Source organism: Cygnus atratus, chromosome 1, assembly GCF_013377495.2.
Source record: "Cygnus atratus isolate AKBS03 ecotype Queensland, Australia chromosome 1, CAtr_DNAZoo_HiC_assembly, whole genome shotgun sequence".
In the NCBI taxonomy this organism is placed as follows: Eukaryota; Metazoa; Chordata; class Aves; order Anseriformes; family Anatidae; genus Cygnus; species Cygnus atratus.
Window position 1 is genome coordinate 140,924,614 of NC_066362.1, and position 19,946 is coordinate 140,944,559.

At 42.5% G+C, this 19,946-nt stretch overlaps 1 protein-coding gene across 1 annotated transcript; it reads left to right on the forward strand.

The window, feature by feature from the left end:
- Positions 1 to 71: 71 nt before the first annotated feature.
- On the forward strand, positions 72 to 18,503 carry CNOT11 (CCR4-NOT transcription complex subunit 11). Its single transcript, XM_035557992.2, is given in 11 exon segments — positions 72 to 153; positions 1,383 to 1,571; positions 2,680 to 2,770; positions 6,070 to 6,187; positions 6,189 to 6,576; positions 6,984 to 7,148; positions 11,510 to 11,662; positions 12,236 to 12,438; positions 13,216 to 13,418; positions 15,777 to 15,873; positions 18,281 to 18,503. Coding segments are annotated over 11 exon segments (1,887 nt in total). The 3' UTR covers positions 18,479 to 18,503.
- The last annotated feature ends 1,443 nt before the right edge of the window (positions 18,504 to 19,946 follow it).

Genomic DNA, 19,946 nt, shown 5'->3' on the forward strand with positions numbered 1-19,946 from the left:
AGCCAGATTAAGGGTCTATGCACATGTATATGTGCAAAAATCCATATTGTATACTGTTTTTACGTGCTAGTATGACCCTGCGGAGTTTCACCATTTTAATTGTGACCAAAATTCCATCTCTTCTGGAAGTGTCTGACACACTCAAGAAACCAGGTAATTGCAGTAACATAAATTAACATGGATGAGCAGCTGACATTTCAAAACTAGCTTAAAATGCAGAGGTATCAGTAAAATTCACAGTAGCTAAAGAATTCATCAACAATCACATTTGTTTCTAAACCACCCAGGGTTCATCACTTACGAAGCCATTGTAAAATGATATTTTAGGTGTTTCTTGAGTGCTCTTCAAGTTATATCCAAGAATCCCTTGGCAGCTTTGAGGTCTGATGAACAAGTGGAGATGCAATCTCGTACAGTTACTCGGGAAGGCTTTTAGGCATTGTTAGCATGCCAACATTGCTGATCACTCCAGGAATAACAAAATCTGTTTCTGCATTGGTGGTCTCATCTTGTGTTTTGAATCGAAGAGAAAAACTAGTAAGGATAACATAGTCACTAGGAATCTGCAGTTGAACAGATGCACAAAAAACACACCTTCTCCCTCCCCTTTTGTAAATGTTGCTATTTAAAATACACTGTAGATGGCCTGGGTCACTTAAATTATTGAGGAAAGGAATATGTGTACAAGAGAAAAGTCTTGTGAGAATAAACAAAACAATCTGGAAGTGTTTTAATTTCCCCTTTGACTTTAAGGTGTGACTTAATTCCTTCCTACCATGTTCTTCCCAAATGAAATGTGGGATAAAAAATATTCCGGTGGGAGTTGTTTCCCAGCCTAAGTACTCAGCCTCTTTGCTAGAAGAAACTCAAATACTTGCTGCAGAGCGAGTCAATTTAATACAGTTTCTTTGCCACTTTTTCTTTCTTCTTCCTAATACTCTTTTTTTATTGCTTCCTCATTAGTAGTTTTTTTCTTTTTCCTAGTGCCCAGAATGCAGTTTTTGTTCTGTGTTATCTAAAATACAATAGCAAACAATAACATAATCAATTTTAATTTAAAATTTTTAATTTTTTTCCTGCTATTAGGAAATCAAATCAAAACGAATGTGCTCCTTTGGTTAGGGATCTGATTTTCCAGCAACAATTACAATTTTCTCAAATGATGGTGACCATTTAAATAGTAAAACTATTTCATACTAACAGTGAAATAATTTGTAACATTTATCTGTACTGGTAAAGGGTTATCTGCCAAAGCAGATTGTCTGTGTCACTTGTAGCCTGAAATCTGTGCGTCCACCTTAGCAGTTATGAGTCAGTAGGACAGAGTTAGAAATGGAACCTGAGTCAGTAAGTTTAGCCCCAATCCCTTTATCCCTCTTTAGGAACTCAAAGCATGATGTTTACTGAGGTCCTTACTCAAGCACAAGATAAAGATGTGCATCAAAAAGAAGCGGAATATGCTCAGCCTGGTCCCAGAGGAGGCAGCAAGCTGGACCTGTCCCTTGGCACCAGGAGGCCGCGCAGTGGTGATGGACCCGCTGTGGATCCTCAGCTGCCCCATGCCCACTGCAGTAGCTGGGGCCCCGGCCTTCCTCCTGGGGGGAACATTTCAGAGAGTTGATTTCGGAAATCAAACGCAGCTGAGGACTCATTTGAGTCTCCGCTACCATCCCACGCTCTCGCTTCTTTGTTAGGTGAGTTGTGAGCCCAAGAACACCCAGCACACTCACGTGCCCACAGAACACCACACCTCGTGGAGTTACTGAAACCCTCTTTCGCAGCACGTTTACTGCACTTCTCCCCTGGGGAATATTTTACCCCCCATCTTTTCCTTAGATTAAGATGTTTGCTACCCTGAAATGGCAATCTGATTTCAAATCGTGATGACTTCAGGTTCCCCTTTGTCAGACGATGTTTGTGCCCATCCCACTTCCTATAAAATATTCCACCTTCTGAACAGTTAGCTTTCCTACTCCGACCAGAAACCTTTTAATTTGCAGAGAATAATTTCAGATGGCTGCATTAGCCACATATAAGTCACGTTCTTTTTGCTATCTCAGTCACTGGGGAGACTTTTTTATTGCTCTGAGGGCCATTTCTGCAGTTCTATGTCCATTGTTCCAATAAGTACATTATCCAAGAGCAGCTTGCATTTCTGAAATTTATAGGAAAAGAAGAGACAGATGTCTCCTTCTCAGCATTTTTCTCCTTTTTGCAACAAATCCCCTGCTCTGCTGTCTTCAGCAGAACTTGTTGTTAGCAGCAGGCTGAAGAAAAAAGACCACCTGGACAGAAGGACCACAGGTCCGTGTGAGTGTGGATTAGCACCCAGCAAAACATCCTTCATTTAATGCACAATCTTAGGCACGGTCATTCCTAACCACAAACTTCATCCCCACAAATGAACAAAGAAAAGTTTTGCCAGCCCACCAGAATTAGAAAATCTGCTGACCAGTCTCAGGCCAACAGATGAGCACAATATACAAAAGTATCAAGGGAAGGAGGCTATAGGGGAAAAGCTACATGAATTCTTTGCATCTCTGCGTGGGATCTTGGAGTTTTTCCCAGACAAGAACCTTTACTGGCAGGGTACGAGTCAAGAGAACTGCCTCACAGTGGAGTAAGAGATGTAAGAGATGTGAAATGAAATGCATGAATCAAGTCGTTATTCATCACCAGGATCTGAAGGGATTCAGTCAAGAGATGTATATCAGCTGAAAGATGAAGATGCTACACTGCAGTGTGCAACCTGCTCATCAAAATGGTCTCAGTAGCGAAGAAATAGTGTGACACCAATCTTTAAAAAGACCATAGGGATAACCCGAGACACTGTAAACCATCAAGCCCAATTTCTGTACTGAGGAAATTACATGAAACTACAGCAATGACCAGAACTTGTGCATGCACAGGCGAGACTGAGGAGTAAACCCCATGTGCGCGCACCCTTCCCAGGTACACATTCGGTTTCCTGGAGAGACACAATCATTCAGGGCTGTAAAAAATAAAACTGGCAGGAAGGTGTTGCAGGATATTTCATAATGTTGAACAAGTAAATTAAATGGCAGAGAAGTCAAATATTTGATAAATGCAAAATAAAATACTGCAATGAGGGTGGGCTTGAAAGAGAAGGAAACTGTCCCTTTTGTAGTGGTGGGTGCTAACTAATTATTGCTGCTGAAGAAAGATGAGCAAAGTCATTCAGGACAGTTCTTTTATAGTATCAGGTCAATGTTCACAGCCCAGAAGATCAAACAACATGAAAAAGGAGCAGAGAAATAAATAAGACTCATTGTAAAAAGGTGTATAAATGTATAAATCTATGGGGCACTCACAGGTGAATACTGGATGCAAATTTAATCCCCACTTCTCAAAAAGGATTCAGCAGAAGTGGAAAAAGCAGAGAAGGGCAACAAGGATGACAGGAGTCCACAGAGGGTGCCTTTATCTTTATCAACAATTTATCTTTATCTTTTTATTATTAAAAAGATTATTAAGATAAATTATTAAGATAAATTTATCTTTATCTTTATCAACAATTTCTCTACAGCTCAGCAGGACAGAGCTGGAGCACCTCTCCTGTGAAGAGAGGCTGAGAGAGCTGGGGATGTTCAGCCTGGAGAAGAGAGGGCTCAGGGGTGACCTCATTGCAGCTTTTCAGTACTTAATGGGGGCTTATAAAAAAGATGGAGAACAAATTTTTTCTTGGGCAGATAATGATAGGACAAGGGGGAATGGTTTTAAACCAAAAGAGGAGAGATTTAGATTAGATGTTAGGAGGAAATTCTTCACTCAGAGGGTGGTGAGGCCCTGGAACAAGCTGCCCAGAGAAGCTGTGGATGCCCCATCCCTGGAGGTGTTCAAGGCCGGGCTGGATGGGGCTTTGGGCAACCTGGTCTGGTGGGAGGTGTCCCTGACCATGGCAGGTGGGTGGAATTAGATGGTCTTTAAGGTCCCTTCCAACCCAAACTGTTCTATGACATGATATGACAGAGGGGAAGACAAAGTTGGCCAGTTCTGCATATCCTCGGCTCCTCTGTAATTTGAAATGTCTTCCCAAAGACTGAGCATTCAACTCAGCTTGAAGTTCATCTTTGTACCTATTTTTCCATAAATCCATTTGAGTTATGAAGAACTTTCCTCTCCTACAGCATCCTACTCTCTAAAGTACTGAGCTTTCACATTTTTTGACTGAAGATATTCAACCTCTTCTCCCTATGCATTGCAAGGGTGGAAAGCTTCTGTACATGTCCATGTTTTCCCAAGTTGTCCTGCCAGCCCTACTACACACCTACACAAATTACTTCCTCATCAATTTGCAATTGTTTGATCTTCTTCCCAAATCTCATAGTGTAAGTCCTTGCTGCAGTTGTTAGTAAAATCCCAAATTCCAAGGACTCCCCTGTTTCCTGGAATACGCTGGCCATGGCAGCAAGCTCACTGGCACCCTCTTCCTTTTGCTTTATTATCCTAGGCATGTATTTTGCTGTGTGAACTAGTCAGCTAGCGAGCAGCTGCTCGCTCTAACAAGAAGGTTTTTAGATCATCCCTCACATGGCTGCAGACCCTGTGTTTTTGGTGTTGTTTTTGTGTGTGTGTTTCTTTCCAAAGCAATCATTTCTTTATCTTCTATATGTGTACGTGAAGCCTTTACACCTCTCAGGTCTTGCTTTCCTTCCCATCTATTACTTGCTTTGTATTCAGAACCCTACCCTTCAATTTATTTTATGAACTGAATCCCATCTCTTACATCAGAATGGCTAACTAGAAAGCCAAGGTCTTCCAGCCTGTGTGACTTGGGAGGTGTATATCTGCGGGAACCCAGTCGCTGATACCATAAGAATCAGACAGCAGAAGCAGCGTTTGTTCTCAGGACCTTCCAACTGTATACCACAGAAAGCTCTTCCTCTAGGCCATGCCCTCAGCACTTCTGCACACTACGCCTGGCACATCTCTGAGCTGCTGTCTCTCAAGATGTACTTCCACAAGACAAGCTGGTAAAACCAAGCATTGCACTTCAAAGGGATGTTCCTCCGTCCCCTGCTTCCAGCCACACACTGCTACAGCTCGTCTTCCTTCAGCTCTGCCAAGAACCCCACAGCAAAGTAGTTAGATCTCAATTAAACTGGATCATGAAAGAAACACCTGAACACTACCTCCAGGATGCCCCGTAGTCAGGGCAAAGGAAGGCAGTGCAAGGAGGAGAACGACACCTCCTGTTCTTTACACCAGAGGCAAGGTAAGGTTGCAGGGCTGCTCGCTGAGCTTCTTGGCACTAATCCTGGGACATGCTGGCTTGCTGGTCAGCGTGTGCCTGGAGCGTGCCTTTGCTCCCGTGTAGGGTGCTGATGCGGCGATAGGACCCGAGGGAACGGCATGGAGCTGGGACAGGGGAGGGTCAGGCTGGGGGTTAGGGAAAGGTTCTGCACCCAGAGGGTGGTCGGGCACTGGGACAGGCTCCCCAGAGCACACGGCACTGAGCCTCAAGGAGTGTTTGGACAGTGCTTTCAGACATAAGGGCTGATTTTTGTGTGGTGCTGTGGGGAGCAAAGTGCCGGGCTCAGTGACCCTTGTGGGTCCCTCACAGCTCAGGATATTCTGTGATTGTGATACGCCTGGGTCAGAAGCTTCTTTTCTCTCAGCAATAGCTATTAGGGGATGTAACTAGACGTGTGACACTCCTGCTGCCCAAAGAGCCGTGACAGGACACCCCACGGCAGCAGAAGCCCCCAGCTGCCACATCCCCCGGCCGGGACAGCCACAGCCCTGCTCCCTCAGCCCCCCCCCCCTCCTCGTCCCCTCACGATCCGCCCCCCCTCAGCCGCTAGGGGCGGAGCCAACAGCAGCCACAGCGCGCGCACCCCGCCGGGCTCCCCCTACCGGCCCCAACGTCCCTAACGGCCGCGGAGGCCCCGCCCCCCCCAATCCACCAGCCAATCCCGTTCCCCCGCCGCGCCGGTCGGACCAATCCGATCCCTCCCCCGGTCCCGTCCCCGTTCCCCCCTCCCTCCCCCCCTCCCCCCCCGCCCGTTCCCCCGCCCCGTTTCGCTCCGTCGCGGCCGCGCCGTAAAGCGCGGAGCGGGCGCCGCGGCCTGGCGGCGGGGCCGGGGCCGGGCTCCGTGAGGCGGATGCCCGGGGGCGGGGGCAGCCCGGCGGAGGCGGCCGGCGAGGCGGCGGCGGCGGCGGCCGCAGGAGGAGGAGGGGGAGGGGGCGGCGGCGGGGGGCTGCCGGTGCCGCCGGTGGCCGGCAGGATGAGCCTGTCGCCCAAGGAGCTGTCGAGCCTGCTGAGCATCGTGTCGGAGGAGGCGGGCGGCAGCACGTTCGAGGGCCTGTCGAGCGCCTTCCACCACTACTTCGGCAAGGCCGAGCACTTCCGCCTGGGCTCCGTCCTCGTCCTGCTGCTGCAGCAGCCCGACCTGCTGCCCAGCCCCGCGCAGCGCCTCACCGCCCTCTACCTGCTCTGGGAGATGTACCGCACCGAGCCGCTCGCCGCCAACCCCTTCGCCGCCGTCTTCGCCCACCTGCTCAACCCCGCGCCCGAGCGCGGCGGGGACGAGGCGGAGCGGACGCCGCTCTCCGGTGAGCCCCGGCCCGGAGGGGGGTCAGGGCCGTGACGCTGGGGAACCAGGGGAGGTTCAGGTTGGAAACGAGGAGACGTTGCTTCTCAGAAAGAGCAGTCGGGCACTGGGACGGGTTGCCCAGGGAGGTGGTGGGGTCACCGTCCCTGGGGGTGTTCGAGGAAAGGTTGGATGTGGTGCTTAGGGATGTGGTGTAGTGGGTGACATTGGTGGCAGGGGGATGGTTGGACCAGGTGATCTTGGAGATCTCTTCCAACCCTAATAAATCTATGATACTCATGAAAATTCACTTGTTAGTTTGCATTTTATTTTAGTGCCTTTTATTTTCCTTTGTACATGACATATATGTAAAGTACTCATGTTACTATCATGAAAAGCATGGGTTGCTTCTTCATTCTGTCTCCACAGGCTTCTTACCTCCCATAACTCCTCCAGAGAAATTCTTTCTCTCTCAGCTGATGTTAGCCCCCCCTAGAGAGCTGTTCAAGAAGACTCCTCGACAGATCGCGTCCATGGATGTAGGAAACATGGCCCAGTCAGTGGACATAAGTGGCCTTCAGCTGGCATTAGCAGGTAAGGAAGAGCTGTGGCTCAGCTGTGAATGGAAATGTGAACTGACATTTGGTCTTGAGTTACTTGAGGAAACACGTGTCTGTCCTAAATAGGGAAAAAGTTGGACTAAACTTCAGAGTTTTCAAGTACCGATTATGTCTTAGCTATTTTATCGTACTTAGCAAGCAGCTTTTTAAGCACCTATGTCACTGCCTTAAAATGAGAAATCACTGCAAGTTTTGAAAGACTTTCATCTAAAATTTGGTGAGGTTTTGGTGTATTTTTGTCCCCTTTCTCATTTGCAGTATTTTTGGTATGAGATTGGCTATTACAATTGCATCTTTGCTCTTCTAAAATGAACTTAGATTTTACAGCGTTAGCTCAGGAGTGGTAAGTGGTCTGCTTTTATCATATAACCACAGAATGGTTTGGGTTGGAAGGGACCTTAAAGACCGTCTAATTCCATCCCCCTGCCGTGGGCAGGGACACCTCCCACCAGACCAGGTTGCCCAAAGCCCCATCCAGCCCGGCCTTGAACAACTTCCAGGGATGGGGCATCCACAGCTTCTCTGGGCAGCCTGTGCCAGGGCCTCACCACCCTCTGAGTGAAGAATTTCTTCCTAACGTCTTATCTAAATCTGCCTTGTTTAAGTTTGAAGCCGTTATCCCTTGTCCTATCGCTACACTCCCTGACAAAGAGACCCTTTCCTAAGTGAAAAGGTAGCACAGTATAATGCTTATCCTTTGACGGAAGAAGAAAAGGACCAGGAACATGACTGTTCTGATTGTGTTGACTGGGAAGTTGCATCTGGAGCTACTTGAAAACAGAAAATATTGTCAGGAGCAAGTGGGCCATTTAGAAGGGGGTTATTCCTAGGCATGTGCAAATGGAACTACTTCAAAACTGGCCATCCCACTTATGTTCCTGAACTCTGTGGCTTACCTCTCTGAGGTCAGGCACTAACTAGGCTTTTTCTGTCAGGCACTCATATCTTGGTCTTGTCATTTTCATGTAGAATTTGTCAATTATTTTTTTTTTTTATGCTCAGATACACCGTCCCATGTTCACAGTGCACAAAGCTGCAGCGTCCTCCCCAGTTGCTATTTCTAGACTGCAGGATCTCTTGAAAATGGAAATTGAATACCCTAGCATACTGTCAAGAGGGAAAACAAACCCTTCTGGTTCTTCTGTTCATCCTGGCTGTATTTTCAAGAACATTTCTGTCAATTCAGAGTCTTGGAATTTCTGATAACTTGTGACTTTAGCGTAAGGCATATGTCGTGCCTTAACAAAACCTGGATTTTTTTCATCTGTTTTTGTTTTGCCCTTGATTCTCTGGTTGCATTGTTTCACGTTAAAGCTAAAACATGCAGAGAACCTCGAAACTGTATTTGTAGGGATGGTTGCTTTAGGGCATGCATTTATTCTGTCCTTTTTTTTTTTTTTTTTAAATACAATACACTGAGGGCTTTAAGTACAGCACAGAACCATTAATAATGCTTTGCAAAATTGAGCCCTGTGAGATGTGCTTGTATCATTATTTACATAACTCAGTAAACAGCATGCATAATTAACTGTTTATGAGCCGTTGTAGGAGTTGTGTAACAAACTACATCTGAAAAAAATTAACGCTGTATTTCTCAGACTTCTAGCTGTAGCTTCCTAGAAGGAATGCCCGCTTTCTATTCACTTTCTCAGAGGACAGCTTTTTTTTCCTTTTCTTTTAATGCTGTGACATTTCCTGTCTATCTCTAATGCTTCAGAAAGTCTGTAAAGTTTTCAGAAGTCTTCAGTGTATGTCTCCTATTGATGCAGGATGAAGTGGTGCTGTTTACAGTGCATAAATATGTTGTATTATGATACTTAGATTCAGTGTTTGGAGTGTGGTATTTACATCGTTTTCCCATTGATTTCACCGAACTTAACAGCTGTAAGTTGTGGTAGCACCTCCAAATAGTGGCCCTGAGGTGAATTCAAAGCTGTTTAGAACTGGATGAATTTGAGCTGCTTTAGAATATATTTGCCAAATCAAATTATTTAGAAAGCATAAACATTTTTCAAAGAGTGTATCTATTTTTTTCTTTTTTTGTAAAGCAGAGGAAAAAATTACTTGGCTTGTCTTCTGAACTTAATTGTGACAACTTTGCTTGAAGCTGCATTATGATTTTTTTTTTTCTGTTGAATGTAAAATGTTGGAATAGAGCATCTTGGGAATCAGCTTTAAAACTTGCTTTGTTCTACTCTGCCTCTGGTTTGCAGGGTATTCACTCAGGCTGTGTCTGTAACCTGATTTTGTTGGTACAGTAACACACTGGATCAAAAGTGACATGTCCCTGCAGCTAGTAGAAAGTGACTTTGGCAAAGTGCTCGTGAGCATTTGTTTGCTAACCCTTATTTGATAGAAGGGTAATTATCCTGTAGTGAAAGTTGAGTTTGTAATACGCTGTAGGGCTTTCTGTTAAAAATCAGACAAGTTTGTTGTTGTTACTTGTTTAAATAGGGAAAAAAAAAAAAGGGGGGGGGGGGTAGGCAAGACATGACACCTCCATGTGGGAACCTAAGTGATTTTATTCAGATTAGGTTGTGGTTGGTTTTGTTTAGTTGGTTTTTAATTCGATGTATTAGTTCAAGTTGCTGTATTTGTTCCAGTTAAATAAGCGTGTTCTTATATACTGGCCTCAGTTTGTGCTTTTGCTTACCTGAAACTAATTTTCGAAGCAGTGAGGGTTACACTTTTAAACTTAAATTTATATAAAGGGTTCATAGAGGCTTCTAAAACCTGTGAATTAAAGGAGTGTGTCTTAAACTTTTGTTTTTCTAATTAAGCATCATTAGTGGTTTGAGATCATGGGGATACAAACAAATCAGTGATTTTTATTGACTGATGGATTTAAGTTCTAGATTATAAAAGACAAGACTGAAAAAAGACACCCAATATGTTCTTTTTTTTTTTTTTTCAGAGAATTTCATTTGTTAAATCAACTTATTTGTTTGGTGGCTAAATGAAAATACTCAAAAGCTGGAATTTGAAACAGTTTATAAAGTAGAAGATGTATTTTATAGACCAGTTCATTTTGACTTCAGAAATGTTTGTTTGAAAACAGGTGAAAAGCATGCATTTAACAGAAAAACATACCGTGCCGTACTACTTCAGTGAGCATATATTCAAATGTTTGCATGATCTGAAATAATGTGATAATGGGACAGAAAGCCCTGAAAGAAACTAGCAATAGGTGATGCTTTGTTCTGATCCTTTTGACACTCGCAGGTATTTCACTTCAAACATCTCTCAAGGATTTGGTCAGAGTCGCATGAAGTAGAGCTCGTGTGGATGGGAAGCTGTGAAGGGTCTCATGGTTGCTTGAAAAAGAGCAAGCGCACTTTGCATGAAAGAGATATGGACCCTATCTGTCAGCACTACTCTCAGTTAGGATAAGAAGCAGTGTTTAATTTCGTGTGGACCAGCGATTTTGGACTTCAAATTACTTAAGGATTAATCTGCTATTTAATATCCTCTATGGAGGGTGAGAGGGAAGGAAAGCAAGGTAGCATCGTGTAGTGGGTTGTTGGCTTTTTTGGGTGTGTTGTTTTTGCTAAAGTGATAGAAAACATGGTTTCTCTGAAATACAGAGAATACAGAAGGTCAGCCCTTTAAGCCTTTGGATGCAGAAGAGCGATAGGCTGTGCCAGAAGAACACCTAAAATCTGACAATTCAAGTATGGAGCCCAATAGTTTGGCTTAGGCAAGTTTTTTCATGTCTTTGGTAAATTTTTCTGTAACTTGCTTTAGTTCTGTAATTTGGCCTTTAAACAGACGCTTTCATAGGATTGCTTTAATGCCTGTATATGTAGAATCCTGCATCAATTAAACTCCATCTGTTTCGAACACTTTTTTGACAGCAAATGCAAAAGTAGCTTATGTGATGCCACTGAGATGTGTTGGCTAAATCTGAATAGCTGACTTCAGTTCTAGTGTGACCCTTATCATTGCAGCGTGTAAATGTAGCTCTGCAGATTTTTCACTTCCCAGCTCTGAGAAGTGATTGCAAAACTAGATATGTTATCTGAACTCTTTCAGGAGTATCATGTGAATCCACTAATTTGCTTTTAAAAGCAGATTACATCAGTTACTTACCTTTCCAAAGTCAAGACTACATTTCAGATTCATTTCTGTTTCATCTTTATCACTGCTGCATGCTTCTGTCCCTCTCCTGTCAGACTGGCATTCTGAGTACTAGCTGACGGCGTTAAATTTCATGTTGTTCCCTCTTATTTTTAAGCTAGCTCTGCGCTGAAGCTGATTGTTTCAGACTACTTTTAGTATTCCAGGCATCTCCGTTTCAATTTTATGCTTTAATATTGTGGCCTGACCTTCTTTCAGAACGCCAGTCCGAGCTGCCAACGCAGAGCAAGGCCAGCTTCCCCAGCATCCTCAGCGATCCTGACCCAGATTCTTCCAACTCCGGTTTCGACAGCTCTGTTGCCTCCCAGATCACTGAAGCCTTAGTGAGTGGACCAAAGCCTCCTATAGAAAGTATGCGCATTTTCACATCTTTGGGGTTGTACCTCATGACGTGCTGTGTCCTTGTACTTCTCCAGATGAAACGTAGTATGATTCAGAAGTATTTTCCAAGTATAAAATGGGAATGAAGATGAATGAAACAGCACAGAAATGCATCAAACTATCTCCGTATCAGACTCCACGGTGTTCGTATTTCCAGGCTTTTCAAAATCTGGAGTGTGCCTTCAAGCTGTTTCCTGCGTTACCTGTTGGCTAAAAACCTGGGTCTGATGCCCCTCAGCTCTTAGTCCCCTACACTAACATCTGCACTAAGATCTCCAGGAAGCAGTTAGTGTGGAAGGGAAAAAGACCATGCCTCGATGGCAGAAGCAATAACTTAAGTGATCTGATCCAAGAGGAAAACCAGGCTGATGTAACAGCATCGCTAAAAATGAGGAATAAATGTTTGTCTGGGAGGGAAAGAAGATCATAATGCTCTTCTCAGTGTTACAGCTTAAAGAAATGGGGGCTTTGGGAGCTTTCTTGTACTGAAACAAAACTGAATACCTGAAGTTTAAAAAATGTTTCACATTGTTGCCTTTTTAGGTCACTTTCGACCAGAGTTTATTCGACCGCCACCTCCGCTCCATATATGTGAGGATGAATTGGCATGGTTGAATCCAATAGAACCAGATCACACAATTCAGTGGGATAAATCAATGTGTGTTAAAAACAGCACCGGAGTTGAGATAAAAAGAATCATGGCCAAAGCTTTCAAAAGTCCCTTGACTTCCCCACAGCAAACGCAGGTAAGTATCGTGCAATTATCTGTTTAAATTGATTTTCTAACAGGTCGTTTGTTAGATTTGTGTGTTTTTAATTAAAGTGATCCACATTTTTAAATTTAGATCTGTGTTCTGATTCGGTACTTTTTAATTGTCCAAAACCCAAGGGTTTTGACTTGGGTTTGTATGAATGAGAGGAATCTTTAAACTTCATAGCATTGGCTGGATGTAGCTAAGCCGATCAGTATCAGTACCACTCATCAGCTGATCAGTGGTGCCAGTATATTTCTGCATTGAAAATCTTCTGATAACAAAGTTGTTCGTGCTTCTGTGGAAGCTTTCAATGAGAAATGAATTCAGAAATGCCAACACTGAATCTTTGCTCAATTTAGTAATATCACCCCCTTTATTTCAGCGGGCTTTTCCTATTACTCGTTTTGCTAGCACTATAAAATACGCTTTACAGAACTCTTCCTGACATTCTGACAACAATGAACTTGAAATAGAGGTTTCTTCTGCTGGACAGAAAACTAAAGAAGGATGACTTTTTTTCCTCTCCCTTCTTTGCCACCCACTGATCAAAGACTACTAAATGTCTTGGTAAAGGCTTTGTTGGCAATGTTGTTTTTAAGTAGAAGTGTTAAGGAAATACAGCGGCAGTGTATTTCAGTAGAGATGTGTAAAGGCTTATAATTCTCATACATACATGTATCGTAGCCGTTACTTCAAGCAGCAGTGTGAATAGTTAAGAAAAAAAACAATTCAGAGTTGTTGTGTTTTTTTTTTTTTTTTTCTTTACAGCTCCTTGGAGAACTGGAAAAGGACCCCAAGCTCGTTTACCATATTGGTCTTACTCCTGCCAAATTGCCAGACCTCGTTGAAAACAATCCTTTAGTAGCTATAGAAATGCTGCTCAAACTGATGCAGTCTAGTCAGATAACAGAGTATTTTTCTGTCTTGGTCAACATGGACATGTCCTTACATTCAATGGAAGTTGTAAATCGGTAAGTACTCTCTCAAGTCTAACATACTTCAGGAAACTTATAAAATAAAGACAATCTAGTGAACAGTTATTAAGCGATTGTGGGGCTGGCTGCAGGGCTGTAGTTGGATGCATTCCAAGGACTGCCAAAAGTAACGGAAATAACAGAAATTGGAGAAATCAGTCAGGTTACGGTGAAGTGAAAGAGAAGAGCATCAAATTATCATTTCTCTTTCAATTTCTCTGTTTTGTCTCACTTTTTAGTGCTCTTTTAATAATACGAGTTAGTGTGCTCTAACTCTTCCTGCAGAAGACGACAGTGCTGTGGAATTGTAGCTTTCTGCAACCTCTGGCATTTCTGTTTCTTTCATAAAGGGTGTACTTGCATTTTGCCTTTAGTTAAAGAAAAAAACCACACCTTATTTTGGTCCAGATTCAATTTGTAGTTAGCTTTGGGTTAGTCATAGAGAATTGAACCTCTCAAACATCCTCAGTGCAGAGAAAGCTGCCAATTTCCAAGTTCCTTTTTCACTGTGGTGCTGTTTGAGAATATTACTGTAATACCGTTTCCTGTTAGCATCATCAAAACTGCAATTTAACAGGAAAAAATGCTACTTCCCAGTAGAAAGAATAAATTAGATGTTGGAGCTATATAACTGATATAAAATTTAATATATATAACATACTGTATTTTACAGCACATTTCTTGCACAGCTGCTATTCTAGTTTAATTTTTCAGCCCCTGCTCCAAGAATGGAGAGACTTATTCAAAAGAAAAAAAAAAAGCAGGGTTACTCTTGATATTAGCGAAGTGTTTCTACATGGGGAAGAATGGGAAATACATACTGTAGCGTAGGTAGCTTCAGCTGGAGGTGGTAATTATTAGAAAGTCATTTTACTACACTTGTTTGATATGTTCAATTCCAAACAGTATTTAAAGGAGGTATTTGCTCAAAAAGAACCTGATTGGGAAAAAAAACAGTTCTTGATGCAGATTAAGTGAACAAAAGGTGGTATTGTTAAATAGCCATCCTGTTTTATGCTCTTGCCCTGTCTTCTTGGGAAATAACTTCTGCATATAGACCCACCCCTTTTTCTTAATGGAATGCTGGCACTTTAAACGGGGGAACTTCTCAGACAGCTAATCCCCACAAACCACCAGAGTACATCTTTCCTGCTTTCTTTCATTTCTTGGCAATTACTGAATGTGGACTGCCAAGTCAGCCTTGTTCCGCAGTCCCTTTGCAGCAGAGTTGAACCGTACCTCAAATATCATTTGACAAAGTGAACATACATGCCTCCCCAGTGGTGCAGACTTAGGCGGTCATTGCCCTGAAGGTTGGGTTAACGGTCGCAATAGGGAGAAAGAGCGGTAAGAAAAGCATTCTTGCTCCTGCCTGGGATAGCTGAACCACCAGTCAGGCACGCTGCTTTTCCCACAGCAGAACTGCCATAGGAAAAACCTCTCAAACTGCAAAATGACTACTAGTGGTACTGATTTTTAAGTGAAAGAAGATAAATTTGGAACTGAAATGTCTAAAATTTCCCTGTTGCCAGGCCTTTTACTGCTTGAGATAGGACTGGTTAGAATTTTAGTCTAATTCTGTTGTAATTTTATGACAGTTTTACTGTAAATCAGTATCTATAACTTATGAGCTGTAGCACTTCAAAAAACAGCAGTACCTCAGATACTTCAGCAGTCAGCACCGTTAAACAGCAATAGGTGTCCTTTCTGTTAACCCTTAAAATAGACGAATACCATTCTTTGATGCAGTAGTTCTCCAATTGTTCTGCAGTAAGAAGCTTCTGAGATTGTGCATCATTCATCTCATTCAGTCACGGTCTCTTGTATTTGAGCTCCAGATATTCAAACTGTTTCAGTTTTTAGGACTAAAATCTGGATCTGAAAGAACTAACGAAACTGACCTTTTGACACACACAAGAGTTACGTGGGCTGTATACTCCAGGAAGGAGCTCAGCATCTACACTGGCTACCTGAAATTCAAGTACAGATAAGCCAAATCATCTTGTGGTGCTTATTGCAGAAGAATCTTGGTGTTCAGAAAGCGGGAGGCCTTTCTCTTAAATTTGAAATTGTCATTGACTCGTTTGTGTAACGTGTAGCAAGTCTTTGTAGGCATGTCAAACATATTAAAAACCAAATCTAATTCAGCTTCTGTACTGTGTTGGGTTTAAAAGAAAGTTTTTGATTCCTAAGAAACCTGAATGTTTAGAATTATATCTGTGAAGGCTTTTAGAAATCAGCTCTGTATGATATGATCAGGAATAAACTAGTATCACAGGTCTAACTCATCTGTTCTGCAACAGAATCATAATATTTATGGCTACATAAACCATTGGATATTTTTAATTTGAACAGGCTTACTACTGCAGTTGATCTCCCTCCTGAGTTTATTCATCTTTATATCTCCAACTGTATCTCTACCTGTGAACAGATTAAAGACAAATACATGCAGGTGAGTACTCTGCTCAGCTGGTCAGGAAAAAGGGTCCAGCGTCTTGCTCTGCGAAATATGTGCTGAAACTTTGTGAGGGTGATAGCATTAAAGGAGCAGTAAGACAGAATAATTTATTTCAAAGGTAGCTTGTTTTCTTAATGCACTACACAATTCTTTATAGTGTTTAACAGTAGTTTTTTCACCTTTCTATAAGACTCCACAGGTAACTACTATTCTGTTTTGCTGTAGGTACTGTACACTTCTCCCTGGCAAAACCAGAGTTTTATGACTCAAGTGCTTAAGTGCAAAAAGCTTATCTGGCATTCACTGTGCCTTTTCTTTACCCCTAGCGTGAGACGTTTGTCTTCTGCTTAGTTTTGAGGTTTTTTTTCCCTCCACAAGTGTCTCCAGCAGTTCCATGCTTTGAGGTGATGTTACAAAACTCATGTGGAAGTTTCGCCCTTCAATTTTCTCTATTACTGACCTATAGCAGCTTTCAGATCTCCTTTAAGACCTAAAACCCCTTTTCTGCTTTCCTAATGCCATAATCTCTGCTTCCCAAGCAGGTCTTAATTCCTCAGTACCAGCATGCAAGTTGTAGCCACTTCACGGATCTTTAACCCTCCCATTAGCTGTTACCTACATGTTGTATGAAGTACTTCCCTTCTATCCTAAAATTATTTGAGTTTCACCAAGTAGGTCTTGTTTTCTTGGATATGTTTTTGGTGAAGGACGGTTCCATGTTCAGTTTACACAAGGCTTTATGAGTCCTGACCAATTCCTCCCTCAGCTTTCTCCTCTCCATACTGGATTGCAGCCTATTTAGATTTGTGCAAGGCATCCATTACTTTCCCTTAAGCTTTTTGGCTTCCTCCTCTAGCTCTGCTATATCCTTAAGCTGCAGAGACCAAAACTGCACGTAGTGAACAGGATGTAGGGTTCAGCGTGGTTTTAGACAGCAGGAAAATCCCCTCTGTCTTGTTCTAAATACCCTTCCAGATGCTGACGAACCATTCGTTAGTTTTTGGTGGCTGCTGACGGTTCTCTGCTTTGGGATTTTGCCAGAAATGCATGGATGCATTGATCTGTGACTTGCTGAATAGCAGGGGAGAAAAATAGCAGAGCTGAGAACATGCCCACAGAGTGGGTGGGACACTGCTGAGATCGTAGAGCAGCTGTGCTTCTGGCACATGGGGGACAAAAAAAAAAAAGAACACAGGTCAAGGAACACATACTGATCACCACGTAGCATGCAAGGCGTGTGAGATCTGACATCCATTAATACTACCTATGAGGTCTCCCAGCAACTGAAACACGAGATGTTTTGTTTGAGAAGCACCATTCAAAAACACTCTGATTAGAAGTAAACGAAGCACAATCCTCAGAGTTTGGGAACCAGCCAACACCTTGCAGCTGTACTCTTGTTCTGAGTTTCATGTTTGCCAGTTATTGAAGTTACTCTTGTAACTAGTCCTTGTGCTGCAAAGAACACATTTTTGACTTTTGACTGTAGCAAGGGAAACAACTTGTTCAGTTCTGAACTTCCTTGGCGTAGGTAGGAAATTTTAGAGCTTAGTTCCTCTAGAAATAGTTGACTGCTTTGCCTTCATCCTAGTCTTGGGAGCAGTTGGTTAGTGACTGGTCTGTGTCTAACAGACCTGAGGTGCCAGTTCCTAGGTCTGCCTGCCGTTCACAATTCTCCACGTGCTCTGCAAGGTGCTACCTCAGCAGCCCCTAGGAAGGAGGAATGTAGCCGAGATCCCATCTTTTCACTGGACCAGGCAGGGAATTGCAGCTCACAGCCACGAGCTCTGGTGTGTTCTGGGATTAAGCATCCCTGGCACTGCCTTTCCTTCTAAGATACAGCAATACTGCCATGTGTCAGTTCTGTGATAGAGTACTTCCCGCCAAGCAAGTCTGGGAGCTGGTCTGCAGCTGTCGTTTCCCAGCTGGAGTGCCTTAACTGTGTGGCCACTGAGAAATTTTGTGATTGAAGCTTGCTCATTTTTCTTTATGGTGTTACTTGTAGAAAATATGATTAAGCAAGAACAATGTCCCCAGTGCTGACACTCTCTTGGGTTTTTATTCATAGATTTACATGTGTACATGTGGTCTGTACTTTTATTTATATATATATATATATATATATATATAATGCAATCTGGTACTTCACTTGTGCATGGGATTAATCTTGAAAACTCCTGCATCCATCAGTACAGTCCTATAAAGCAGGGGAGTCCATTTTTGAATACAATAGGGGAGGTAGAATAGCATGGGCAGCACGTACAGAGCCTGGGGAAAAGATTACTGCTGTAGCTAAAGTACTGCTGAAATGTCTCAGTTAAGATGGTTGTGCTGCGCAGGGCCAACAAACTTGGTTGCCAACTTTCATGTGGATTATGAAACCGTCTCTCTTCTGTTTCAGAACCGCCTGGTACGTCTTGTTTGTGTCTTCCTTCAGTCTTTGATCAGAAACAAAATTATTAATGTACAGGACTTGTTTATAGAAGTGCAAGCATTCTGCATTGAGTTCAGCCGGATAAGAGAAGCAGCTGGCCTTTTCAGATTGCTGAAGACACTAGATACTGGGGAAAGTCCATCAGAGACAAAAACTTTCAAATAAAACCACTTCATCGCTGGGGGTGATATCAGCATTCTATACTAATTAATTGTATATTTTAAACCAAAATCACTGGATTAATGATGTAATACATTATAAATAGCATTTTATGCATTTAAACAATAAATAATGTTTTTCTGATATGTGTGCTCGAGTTTGAAAGGTTAGGCCTTACCCTTAAGCTTTCTTTGACTACAGGTTGTGTGCACATCCTGAACTATGGCCTCTATTTCCAGAGAGAGACGTAAATACTACTTACCATTTCACATTGAACTTAAGTAATTATCCGGCACTCACTGTCTGTATTCACAAACAGCTTTGGATAACTGAAGTCAACTGCTATCACAATAAGTAATTTAAATTCATCTTGGCTCTTTCTGTACTCTGTAAGGCCTTCTAAAAAGCTGGATGCAACTTCTGTTAATGATATTCCCTCTTCTCATTGGGAAAGGGGAAGTCTGTCTCGATGCTTAGAATAAGCTTAAGGATTATCTTTAATGTTTATGATGATGAAGTGTTGACTGCGTAATGTTTAAAACTATATGCTCTCCTCCTCCACATCACTGACTCTTTCCACAATACTGGCTTCATACCATCAGTAGTTGAAGTACCACAATTATTTCGTGATTTTGAGAATGATCCACTATGGAAAAATGGTCCTATTTCTTCATAAAACTCAAAGTCATAAGCCTCTTCTCACTGCAGAGCTTGCACAAGTACTTGCTTTGTGGCTACCAATGATTAAAATAGCCTCTTCAGTCGTAAGCATGTAGTCAGTACCATGCTAATGTTTGACTAAGGGTAGGCTAAAACAGTCAAATAATTGCTGTTATTTAAACTCTCAAATTTAAAAATAACTTGAAAAGTTAGCCACTCTAATGTAATGCTGTTTGATAAACAAAAGCTGCTTTAAGTCTACAGCTTCTGCTTAAATTTTTATGAGGCAGAAGATCGATAATGCAAGGTCAAGATTTTCTTTTATCTTTGTAAGTAATGTAAACTGATAAATTACTTGGATAAAAAGTAACAATTACTTGTATAAAATCCCCTCAATCTCATCTTCTGCAGCATGATCTTTTTGTAAGATGCCCTGTAAGACGTGTTCTCCAGGGATTAGAGGATTAGGCTTGTACAACTTCCCAAAGTTACGATGTGTTAGGTCAACTAAAGTAGCATTTATTTTAGGTCTGCTCAAAGCCTGGAAATTCCTGCTCTTGAAGTTCCTTCTAAAATCTATTCATGTGCCATGTCACTGTTAGCAGTAACAGTTAACACAGCTTACACTTTGCATTTGTACCTTGCCTGCTTCATGTCAACTAACGTTGACATACAACAAAACTATCCCCTATTCATCTTTTCCCTGTTAGTATCCCTCTTCAAAAAGTGGTTTAAAAAAATCATGTAACTTTTAATCTTTTGTTTGGAACTCCCTTCTTGAGCTTTAAATGAAGTAATGAAGGAGGAGCAGAAA